A 12,553-nucleotide genomic window follows, 5' to 3' on the forward strand; every position below is an offset into this window, starting at 1 on the left:
ACGGCTGTCCGGGCATGCTGGGAGTTGTAGTTTTGCAACAACTGGAGGCACCCTGGTTGGGAAACACTGTGCTAGAGGGCTCTGCCGCCAGTGACAAAGAAGCAACCAGTGCGCCCACAGCAGCATAAGAAGTAGATAGAGGAACAGGCGGACAGGCATCAGGAGCGAGCGCATGTAGAGCAGAGGCTCCTCAGAACTCTCTGCAGGCACGGCGGGACGATGGGGGGGGGGGGGGTGCATGCGCTGTAGACCTTTGCAGCAGTCCCAGCACTCACGTCAATGAGGTAGTTGTAAAGAAGTGGAGCGCTTCCTGGTGTGTTATATTCACGAAAATAGTAGGAAAAAAGAGGAGGAGGAGGAGGAACCCGCCACCACACCTATAGTGTCGTACCTTTATGTAATTAAGCAATATGGTGGGCACCACTGGAGAGTGGACTAGTGGGTTCGTAGTAGATGTCGCACAGTCTACAGCTTGAACGGCCATCTTTCCGCGACCCCAGAGGGTTTGCTGAATAGTGTTGAGCATGAATGTTCATAAGGCAAATTTTTATCGCGAATATAGTGCTATATATTCGTAATGACTAATTAGTTTTTTTTTGTTTTTTTTTTTCACATGCAAATTTTTATGCAAATCTGTATGAGAATTTTCCATACATATCAAATATAGGAATTCCGCGAACATAGGACGAATAATCGTCAATATATTTGCGAAATATCACGAATTCAAAGATGGCCCCTGCCGCTCATTACTATTGCGGAATATGGAGAGGTAGGCGCGGTGGATCCCTGGCCACGCCTTTCTGACTCTTGGTGGCTGCAGATAAAAGCATATATTTTTTTATTTAATAAAAAAAAAAAAAAAAAAAAAAAAAAGACATAGGTAATGCTTGATTACTATTATACACCCATTGCACGTTTAGTAGTTTAGGTTATACGGCTAAAACTTCATGACAGTTGCGCTTTAAATGTTACAATTCATTTGATTTGTCTCCATATATTTGGGATAATTTTAACGATTCTATGGGATTTCTTTTCATTTGCTCGGGGTGGATGCATGTGGGGAATTCTGGAACTACCCAAAATTGGAGTAAAGATCACTGGCATGGTAGCGGATCAGACTCACTGAGATTCTTGTACATGGGGTTAAAGGTCATTTGTAAAACGAGGTACGGGCAATTGTCTATACTCCAAAATACAGGGGTGGAGAAAACTTATAATGAGTCTATACATACAGGGGACTATATGGAGATTGTTCACCAGAATCCTATATCGCTGCAGATAAAGCAGTGTTTCCCAACCAGTGTTCCTTCAGCTGTTGCAAAACTACAACTCCCAGCATGCCCGGACAGCCTTCGGCTGTCCGGGCATGCTGGGATTTGTAATTTTGCAACAGCTGGAGAACGATAAAACCAAGAAATAAGATCAATTGCTTTGTTAAAGGGGTACTCCAGTGAAAACCATTTTTTTTTTTTTTAAATCAACTGGTGCCAGAAAGTTAAAACAGATTTGTAAATTACTTCTATTTAAACATCTTAAAAGGGGTTATCCAGGAAAAACTTAGAGATTTTAGAGATATATATATATATATATATATATATATATATATATATATATATCTCTAACAAAAACCAGATTGGAGCAGCACGTCCTATTGTATCATAGTGCTGGTGCAAGCGGCAAAAAGAGCCTGGTCAAGGCAAGTCAGTCATCTAGGGAGGATGCCACAGCACACAAAAGTAGTTTGAGTGTAAAAAACAGTGGTTTATTCCATGAAAATACAAGCAAGCGACGTTTCAGCTGCCAGTGCAGCCTTTTTCAAGCTTGAAAAAGGCTGCACTGGCAGCTGAAACGTCGCTTGCTTGTATTTTCATGGAATAAACCACTGTTTTTTACACTCAAACTACTTTTGTGTGCTGCGGCATCCTCTATATATTATATATATATCTCTCTCTATCTCAACTGGCTCCAGTAAGTTAAACAGATTTGTAAATTACTTCTATTAAAAAAATCTTAATCCTTTCAGTACTTATGAGCTTCTGAAGTTGAGTTGTTCTTTTCTGTCTAAGTGCTCTCTGATGACACCTGTCTCGGGAACCGCCCAGTTTAGAAACAAATCCCCATAGCAAACCTCTTCTACTCTGTGCAGTTCCCGAGACAAGCAGAGATGTCAGCAGAGAGCACTGTTGCCAGACAGAAAAACAACTCAACTTCAGCATCTGATAATTATTGAAAGGATTAAGATTTTTTTCATAGAAGTAATTTAGAAATTTGTTTAACTTTCTGGAGCCATATGATATATAAAAAAAAATACCTCTTTAATCCTTCCAGTACTTATCAGCTGCTATATGCTCCAGAGGAAGTTCTTTTCTTTTTGAATTTATTTTCTGTCTGACCACAGTGCTCTCTGCTGCCACTTCTGTCCGTGTCAGGAACTGTCCAGAGCAGGAGAGGTTTGCTTTTACTCTGGACAGTTCCTGAAATGGACAGCGGTGTCAGCAGAGAGCACTGTGGTCAGACAGAAAGGAATTTTAAAAAGAAAAGAAATCCTCTGAAGTACGCAGCAGCTGATAAGTACTGGAAGGGTAAAGGTTTTTTAAATAGAAGTCATTTACAAATCTGTTTAACTTTCTGGCACCAGTCGATTTATAAAAAAAACAAAAACAAAAAAAAAATGTTTTCCAGTGGAGTACCCCTTTAATATCGATCTGTCTGTGACTACTTTATTCCACCGTTATGTTGTACAGTATCTCGGCCCCCACCCGGTACAAGGAATCAGTATGGAGTGAACCGTCACTACCATCCCAGTGTTATCTCTCTGGACCGACATTACTGCACTAAGACCTCATTCAGATGACCGCATTATGGCTGCAAGACCCAGACCCCCTCCCCCCACACTTACATCACCATTGTCCCCCCCCCCCCCCCCCCCCCCCTATGCTGGGCGCTAAAACATGGTTGCATTAAAGCCGTCTGAATGAGGCCTTACCGGAAGCATGTTATCCAGAATAAAGGGACGTACAAGGGATAATGCCGCATGTGTACAGGCTGGGTTCACATACGTAATCTCATGCTTAGTTGCATTTATTGGAAGACGCAGGAAAAGTCCTTATGGGGGGGGGGGGGGGGTGGGCTGTATTTTTATTGTCTCTTTCCCTTATGCCAGGAGCTGGACCTCCACCCGTCTGAAATTTATGGTTTATGCCAAGGATGGGCCATCCATTTCCCTCATACTGGGGACCAGAATCACAATTTTTAGTCCTTTATTTTGTGTTTTTTTTTCCCTGGTCAAACAAAGCTCCAAGGTCTAATGCACAAAAGTCTATTACCGATCTGTAATGTACAGATTCTTATATAATGTACCACCCCATTTAAAGGGGTATTCCAGAAAAAGAAACATTTATATTAACTGGCTCCAGAAAGTTAAATAGATTTGTAAATTACATCTATAAAAAAAAAATCTTAATCCTTCCAATAATTATCAGCTGCTGAAGTTGAGTTGTTCTCTTCTGTCTGGCAACAGTGCTCTCTGCTGACATCTCTGCTCGTCTCGGGAACTGCACAGAGTAGAAGGGGTTTGCTATGGGGATTTGCTTCTACTCTGGACAGTTCCCGAGACAGGGGTCATCAGAAAGCACTTAGAAAAAAACAACTCAACTTCAGCAGCTCTTAAGTACTGAAAGGATGAAGATTTTTTTAATAGAAGTAATTTACAAACCTTTTCAACTTTCTGGAGCCAGTTGATTGATTGATTTTATATATATATATATATATATATATATATATATATATAATCTATATCCCAATCAATTAATTTAATAGGTTGTTTTTTTCTGGATATCCCCTTTAAATCTTTTGGGCTTATAATGTACCTGTAATTTTATACTAAGGCATAGAGTCCTGTTCCATGCACACCCTATATATATTTGCGTGGAGGTACTATATGGCAGCACACTTTATAGTATGGGGCCATAAATATGCTGGGGCCCCCTACAGGCATTTTATGCTTTGTGCCTTAAAGGGGTACTCTGCTGGAATTTATTTATTTATTTATTTTTATCAACTGGTGCCAGAAAGTTTAAACAGATATTTATAAATTACTTCTATTAAAAAATATTAATCCTTCCAGTACTTATAAGCTTCTGTGTGTTCCAGAGGAAGTTTTTTTTTATTTTTGAATTTCCTTTCAGTCTGACCACAGTGCTCTCTGCTGACACCTCTGTCCATTTTAGGAACTTTCCAGAGCAGGAGAGGTTTTCTATGGGGATTTGCTCCTGCTCTGGACAGTTCCTGACATGGACAGAGGTGTCAGCAGAGAGCACTGTGGTCAGACAGAAAGGAAATTTAAAAAAGAAAAAAAACTTCCTGTGAAGCATCCAGAAGCTTATAAGTACTAGAAGGATTAATATTTTTTAATATAAGTAATTGACAAATCTGTTTAACTTTATGGCACCAGTTGAATAAAAAAAAAAAAAAAAAAGTAAACCTAAAGTATTTCTTTAAAAGAAAAATATGTGGACCCAGCCTTACTCTTACTCAGATTTTCCCGACCAGGGTGCCTCCAGCTGTTGCAAAACTACAACTCCCAGCATGCCCGGACAGCCGTAGGCTGTCCGGGCATGCTGGGAGTTGTAGTTTTGCAACAGCTGGAGGCACCCTGTTGGGAAAAAAACTGCTCTTACTGCTAGTATCCTGGGAAGGTGTTTGGGGGGAATAGAGGTACTTTGGATATTGTTGACTGCATATTATTTACTATTATATTCTTAGATCTTTGTGGTGATGGAATTCTGATTCTTTATCCAATGTTCATGCTGTGCACCTTAGTAAATCTGCCCAATTATCTGCCTGGTACCATATTCACCTCATAATATGACTAAAAAGCCAAGGTTGTCCCCTACCATTTATCACAATGTGTGTAATATATATTTTATATACATATGCTTTTATTTTGCTACACTTTTTTTGGGATAATTTTGTGAGTTAATTTTGCATTTATGTTATACGATAGCCTTTACATAATCTAGGGCAATTGCACACTATAGAAATGTCCGAGCGGGATTCTGCTGCACTGTGCACACTATAGAAATGTCCGAGCGGGATTCTGCTGCACTGTGCACACTATAGAAATGTCCGAGCGGGATTCTGCTGCACTGTGCACACTATAGAAATGTCCGAGCGGGATTCTGCTGCACTGTGCACACTATAGAAATGTCCGAGCGGGATTCTGCTGCACTGTGCACACTATAGAAATGTCCGAGCGGGATTCTGCTGCACTGCGCACACTATAGAAATGTCCGAGCGGGATTCTGCTGCACTGCGCACACTATAGAAATGTCCGAGCGGGATTCTGCTGCACTGTGCACACTATAGAAATGTCCGAGCGGGATTCTGCTGCACTGTGCACACAATAGAAATGTCCGAGCGGGATTCTGCTGCACTGTGCACACTATAGAATTTCTGTAGCAGAACTTCCGAGGTGGACCTGATTTCCCGGAAATAATGAACATGGTCACTCTTTAGGCAGAATTCCACCCGCAATTGCATCGAGGCAGCCATTAAAGGGGTAGTACGGTGAAAAACTTTAAAAAAAAATAATCAACTGGTGCCAGAACATTAAACAGATTTGTAAATTACTTCTTTTTAAAAATCTTCATCCTTCCAGTACTTATCATCTGCTGTATGCTCCACAGGAAGTTCTTTTCTTGTTAAATTTCTTTCCAGTCTGACCACAGTGCTCTCTGATGACACCTCTGTCCATGTCAGGAACTGTCCAGAGCAGAAGAGGTTTTCTATGGGCATATGCTTCTTCTCTGGACAGTTCCTGACATGAACAGAGATGTCAGCAGAGAGCATTGTGGACAGACTGGAAAGAAATTAAAAAAAGAAGAGAACTTCCTCTGGAGCATACAGCAGCTGATAAGTACTGGAAGGATTAAGATTTTAAAATAGAAGAAATTTACAAATCTGTTAAAGTTTCTGGCACCAGTTGATTTGAAAACAAGTGTTTTCCACCTTTAAAAGAGGATCTGTATGCTTTCCGTATGCGTCTGTTTTAGTTAAAGGGGTATTCCAGGGAAATGTTTTATTTTTAAATTTTTTTATTATATATCAACTGGCTCCAGAAAGTTAAACAGATTTGTAAATTACTTCTATTAAAAAAACTTAATACTTCCAATAATTATCAGATGCTGAAGTTGAGTTGTTCTTTTCTGTCTGGCAACAGTGCTCTCTGCTGTCATCTCTGTCTGTCTTGGGAACTGCACAGAGTACAAGAGGTTTGCTATGGGGATTTGCTTCTAATCTGGACAGTTCCCGAGACAGGTGTCATCAGAGAGCACATAGACAGAAAAGTACAACTCAACTTCAGCAGCTCATAAGTACTGAAAGGATTAAGATTTTTTAATAGAAGTCATTTACAAATCTGTTTAACTTTCTGGAGCCAGTTGATACACACATATATATATATATATATATATATGTGTAAGTTTTTTCCTGGAAAACCCCTCTAATACTTGTGTTCCCCAATGAAATAACAACGACATAGAATCTCTCTCTGCATTATCCCTCTGTCAATCCTCCTGGAACTATGAACAACTTTTGGGTTTCTACCATTTCCTGTAGCAGACGGATGTGTTCCGTCACACAGTATTGGAGCAAACTCCCTTGGAAAAGATAGGCAACACCCACTTGTCAATTTATTCATACATTTTTAAGGAGGAATAACAGAGGGAAGGCAAAAATAAAGTATTCTAAGAAATGTTACTTAGTAAAACACAGGTCACAAGACCAACGGGTCCTCTTTTAGATCCGCCATATATTAGTAAATCAGAAGAAGGAGCAAAGGTATCGTTCTTCTTCTATAGAGAGGTTGTAGTTTTAAAAAAAAATGTTAAAATTTTTTTTTTTGTTCGATAATGGCGTAAATTTTTAAAAAGGGACATCCTGATGGGCCGGCTGCGTCTCTTGTTGGTGACAACTTCCGGGAGACACAACGGCAAATATGACAGGAGTCACAAGTCATCCGAATATGTGTAGTATAGATGTATAGTATTTGCTGCAGAACAGTGTTTTCCAAACAGTGTGTCTCCAGCTGTTGCAAAACTACAACTCCCAGCATGCCCGGACAGCCTTCGGCTGTCCGGGCATGCTGAGAGTTGTAGTTTTGCAACAGCTGGAGACGCACCATTTGAAACACACTGCTGTATAGTATACATGAAGTGTTAATCGCACCATTTCTCCCTCTGTGACCATGTACATTACTTGCATTTGTATTTTAGAAAAACCTCAAGATGAAGTTCTATGAAGCTGTGAACAAAAAACAAACAAACCTGTAAGTAATGATTTCTATGTTTATGTATACAATTCTAGCTTAAAGGGGTACTCCACCCCTAAACATCTTATCCCCTATCCAAAGGATAGGGGAATAAGATGTCAGATCGCCGGGGGTCCCGCTGCTGGGGACCCTGGGGATCGCTGCTGCAGCACCCGGCTATCATTACTGCGCAGAGCGAGATCGCTCTGCACGTAATGACGGGCGATACAGGGGCCGGAGCATCGTTACGTCACGGCTCCGCCCCTCGTGACCTCACGGCCCACCCCCGTCAATACAAGTCTATGGGAGGGGGCGTGGCGGTCATCACGCCCCCTGCCATAGACTTGCATTAAGGGGACGGGCCTTGATGTCATGAGGGGCGGAGCCATGACGTAACGAAGCTCCGGCCCCTGTATCGCCCGTCATTATGCACAGAGCGAACTCGCTCTGTGCAGTAATGATATCGGGGTGCCGCAGTGGCGATCCCCAGCAGCGGGACCGCGGCGATCTGACATCTTATCCCCTATCCTTTGGATAAGGGATAAGATGCCAGGGGCAGAGTACCCCTTTAAGGACTCAGCGTTTTTCCGTTTTAGCATTTTCATTTTTTCTCATCACCTTCTAAAAATCATAATGCTTTCAATTTTGCACATAAAATTCCATATTATGGCTTATTTTTTGCGCCACTAATTCTACTTTGCAGTGACATCAGTCATTTTACCCAAAAATCCACGGCAAAACGGAAAAAAAATTCATTGTGCGGCAAAATTGAAGAAAAAAATGTCATTTTGTAATTTTGGGGGCTTCCGTTTCTACACAGTACATATTTCGGTAAAAATAACACCTTATCATTATTCTGTAGGTCCATACGGTTAAAATGATCCCCTACTTATATAGGTTAGATATTGTCGTACTTCGGAAAAAAATCATAACTACATGCAGGAAAATTTCTATGTTAAAAATTGTCATCTTCTAACCCCTATAACACTTTTATTTTTCCGCATATGGGGCGGTATGAGGGCTAATTTTTTTGCGCCATGTTCTGAAGTTTTTATCGGTACCATTTTTGTATTGATCGGACTTTTTTTTTATAGCTTTTTATTCATTTTTTCATGATATAAAAAGTGACCAAAAAGACGTTATTTTGGACTTTGGAATTTTTTGGCGCGTACGCCATTGACCGTGCGGTTTAATTAACAATATATTTTTATAGTTCGGACATTTCCGCACGCGGCGGTACCACATGTTTATTTTTTTCATTTTTTTTATGGGAAAAATGGGTTAAATGACCTTTTGGTAACTTTTTTTTTTTTTTTTGCAGTGTTATTGCTCCCATAGGGACCTATAACACTGCACACACTGATCATTGTTATCCCATAGGGACCTATAACACTGCACACACTGATCTCCTATGCTGATCCCTGCAAAGCCATAGCTTTGCACGGATCAGTGATATAGGGGCTCGATTGCTCAAGCCTGTAGCTCAGGCATTGAGCAATCAAACCCCGATCGGACGCCGCGGAGAGAGGTAAGAGAGACCTCCGCCTGCGTCCCAGCTGATCGGAACATCGTGATTTTATCGCGATGTCCCAATCAGCCCGACTGAGCTGCCGGGAACAGTTTACTTTCACCTTCAGACGCGGCGGTCAACTTTGACCACTGCGTCTGAAGGGTTAATAGCGCGCGGCACAACGATCTGTGCCGTACGCTGTTAGCCCAGGGTCCTGGCTATGAATAGCAGCCGGCACCAACCCGGTGTGATGCGGGGTCACGGTGTGACCCCGTTTTAAACACCGGTACCGGGCTCCGGGCGTACAGGTACACCCTGAGTCCTTAAGGATCGGGGATGCAGGGCGTATGCATACGCCCTGCGTCCCCAAGAGGTTAAAATGGACAGAGATGTCAGCAGAGAGCACTGTGGTCATGATGTCAGCAGAGAGCACCGTGTTCCAAAAAGAAAATTTCAGTTAGATGACACAGGCTCCTCACTGAGAGCACCAGGATCTTGTCCACAAAAAAAATGCCAAAGGAAAAACCGCAAGTGGGTTTGGCTTTTCAAAAATCCCTAATGACTTTCAGCTAACGTCTGGCCCCAGGGGTTTTTCCATCAAATAAACCACAGTGCAGCATTTTTTGGGGGGGCGTTAAAAAAAATTAAAATAAATTGAAACAAGTGAAAATTTAGCAAAATTTAAATTATTATTTAATGTTTTATTTTTTATGTTGTAATAACAATGGGGAGTGGTGCAGTTGCTCATAGTAACCAGATTGCTTCTGATTGGTTGCTATGGGCAACTGCACCCCTCTTTCTCTGCACAGGTTTTGATAAGTCTCCCCCAATTACTTCATATTGTGTTATATTGAGTATAATTCCCACAGTGGAAAACGCTATAAAATGCAGAAATAATCACAGGGCAGCGAAGTTACAAGCTCTCCGAGGATTCCTTTAGATAATCTACTGGCTACTCTTATAATACTGCTGCTTAAAGGAGCAGTACACATAATAATGTCATTCTTATTAAAAGGGGTACTCCGGTGAAAAACAACTGGTGCCAGAAATTTATACAGATTTGTAAGTTACATTGTCTATATAAAAAAAATCTTGATCCTTCCAGTACTTATCAGCTGCTGTATGCTCCACAGCAAGTGGTGTAGTTCTTTCCGGGCCTGACCACAGTGCTCTCTGGTGTCTGTGTAAAGAACTGTCCAGAGCAGGAGAGGTTTGCTATGGGGATTTGCTCATGATCCGGACAGGTCCTGATAGAGAGAGGTGTCAGCAGAGAGCACTGTGGTCAGACTGGAAAGAAGTACACAACTTCCTGTGGAGCACCTGATAAGTTCTGGAAAGGTTAAGAATAGAGATGAGCGAACTTACAGTAAATTCGATTCGTCACGGACTTCTCGGCTCGGCAGTTGATGACTTTTCCTGCATAAATTAGTTCAGCTTTCCGGTGCTCCGGTGGGCTGGAAAAGGTGGATGCAGTCCTAGGAGACTCTTTCCTAGGAATGTATCCACCTTTTCCAGCCCACCGGAGCACCAGAAAGCTGAACTAATTTATGCAGGATAAGTCATCAACCGCCGAGCCGAGAAGTTCGTGACGAATCGAATTTACTGTAAGTTCGCTCATCTCTAGTTAAGAATTTTAAAGTAATTACATTTACAAATCTGTATAACCAGTTGATTTGAAAACATTTGTTTTCCACCGGAGTACCCCTTTAATTGCGATAAAAAAAAAATGTTTTCCTTGAAAAAAATGCCATATTTTTACCGCGATTGTGCTAATGGTGTAAATCACTATAAAATGCACAAATTAAGTCCACAATTTCGGGGGGGGGGGGGGGGAGCGCAGGCGGTAATTAATTGCGGTATTGCAACGTGTGAACACAGCCTTATTACTTACATACTATGAAGTGACAATTGGAATTAGTGAACATTTGCTTTGATTTTGCAGGAACCAGGAAGAACACTGCAGGATGCCTGGATGTACCTTTACCTGTGCTGTAACATTTTTTGGACTTGTGTTCGTCTGTGTATCTCCCAAAGTACTTTGCATATATGTCATATATTACAAATGAGAGAAATTCCTCCCCGGCATCATTACCATGTGCCTTTTTATCTTTGTGTATTCTTTTAAACTTTATTTTGCTATTAAATTAAAAATGTTTCTATTTAAGTGGTGCGTGGTGTTACTTGTGTATGCACCCTTTTCCAGCCATTAAAATTGACGGCCTAGTCTTTAGATCAGTGTTTCCCAACCAGGGTGCCTCCAGCTGTTGCAAAACTACAACTCCCAGCATGCCCGGACAGCTAAAAGCTGTCCGGGCATGCTGGGAGTTGTAGTTTTGCAACAGCTGGAGGCACCCTGGTTGGGAAACACTGCATTAGATCATCAGGGGTCCGATTAGACGTGATACTAAGATGTGATTGGCTGAGTGGGCAGAGCGATAAGTGGAGGACCGGAAGACATCACTGGGAGCGCCAAAGGAACGTGGTAGTTAAATATGTTAAAAAAATATATATATTATATATATATATATATATATATATATATATATATATATATATATATATATAATTTTTTTATTTTAATATTTATTATTTTTTTTTTTTTTTTTTTTTTTTTTTTTAAAGGGGTACTACGGTGGAAAACAAATTTTTTTTTTAATATTAACTGGTGCCAGAAAGTTAAACAGATTTGTAAATTAACAAGCAAAGAGAAAAATGACTTCTATTTAAAAATGTATTTAAATTACTTCTATTTAAAAATCTTAATCCTTCCAGTACTTATCAGCTGCTGCATGCTCCACAGAAAGTTCTTTTTCTTTTTGATCTTCTTTGCAGTCTGACCACAGTGCTCTCTGCTGACACCTCTGTCCATGTCAGGAACTGTCCAGAGTAGGAGCAAATCCCCATAGCAAACCTCTTCTGCTCTGGACAGTTCCTGACATGGACAGAGGTGTCAACAGAGAGCACTGTGGTCGGACAGAAAAGAACTACTCAACTTCCTCTGTAGTATACAGAAGCTGATAAGTGCTGGAAGGATTAAGAATTTTACATAGAAGTAATTTACAAATCTGTAAAAAACTGGGGATGTGCAGCTCACAATTAACTAGCCGAGGTAAGAGGGCTGTACACCTACACCTGGTGTTGTGATAAGGGAAACAAAACTAAAAAAGTAGCCAACCCCTCTAGGCTAGCATCAGTTGCCTGATACAGTGATGTAATGGTAAAAATGATGACTGGATCGTGCTTCAATTATAATATGAAAGTGCAAATTTATTACACAATATAAAATACATATAAAATATAAACAATAACTCCTCGAAACACAAGGGCCCTTGTGCCGAGGAAAAATTACAATATAAAACTTATACACACACCAATAGCTAGCATTGAGAATTTTTTTGAGAATTTTTTAACAATGCAATAATACATTAAATCCGGCCTCCGATATTTCAAATGGGTTAAATGTCCCTTAAAGGTATGGATTCCAATTATACGTAAGGTAAAGTCCAATATAGGATATAGATTCCCAATTTTTAAACGTAGAATGGGTGTGTATATAAGGTGTCTTGGATGTTCCAGATCCTGCCATGCTTACTGAACTGTTCACACAGAGGCATATTCACAGTGTAGGGTCCGTCCCAGGAGGCTACCTTATCGCGGTGGGACGGTCCAAGCTATTTGACCGCCGGCGGAGACAAATTTGCGAGCTAAGTGCCTCACTATCTCATAGTTTCACA

General features: G+C 40.8%; 1 protein-coding gene across 2 annotated transcripts in view; it reads left to right on the top strand.

The window, feature by feature from the left end:
• Positions 1 to 10,982, top strand: part of LOC130294075 (carcinoembryonic antigen-related cell adhesion molecule 10-like) — a 63,677-nt gene extending 52,695 nt beyond the window's left edge. Inside the window, exons 4-5 of one of the 2 annotated variants that reach the window (XM_056543485.1) lie at positions 7,275 to 7,327; positions 10,762 to 10,982. In XM_056543485.1, coding sequence (XP_056399460.1) covers positions 7,275 to 7,300 — 26 coding nt within the window. In that variant the 3' untranslated portion in view covers positions 7,301 to 7,327; positions 10,762 to 10,982. The remainder of the gene's footprint in view (positions 1 to 7,274; positions 7,328 to 10,761) is intronic. The other variant, XM_056543483.1, reaches the window with a different exon arrangement.
• The last annotated feature ends 1,571 nt before the right edge of the window (positions 10,983 to 12,553 follow it).

The sequence above is a fragment of the Hyla sarda genome, chromosome 10, assembly GCF_029499605.1.
Source record: "Hyla sarda isolate aHylSar1 chromosome 10, aHylSar1.hap1, whole genome shotgun sequence".
In the NCBI taxonomy this organism is placed as follows: Eukaryota; Metazoa; Chordata; class Amphibia; order Anura; family Hylidae; genus Hyla; species Hyla sarda.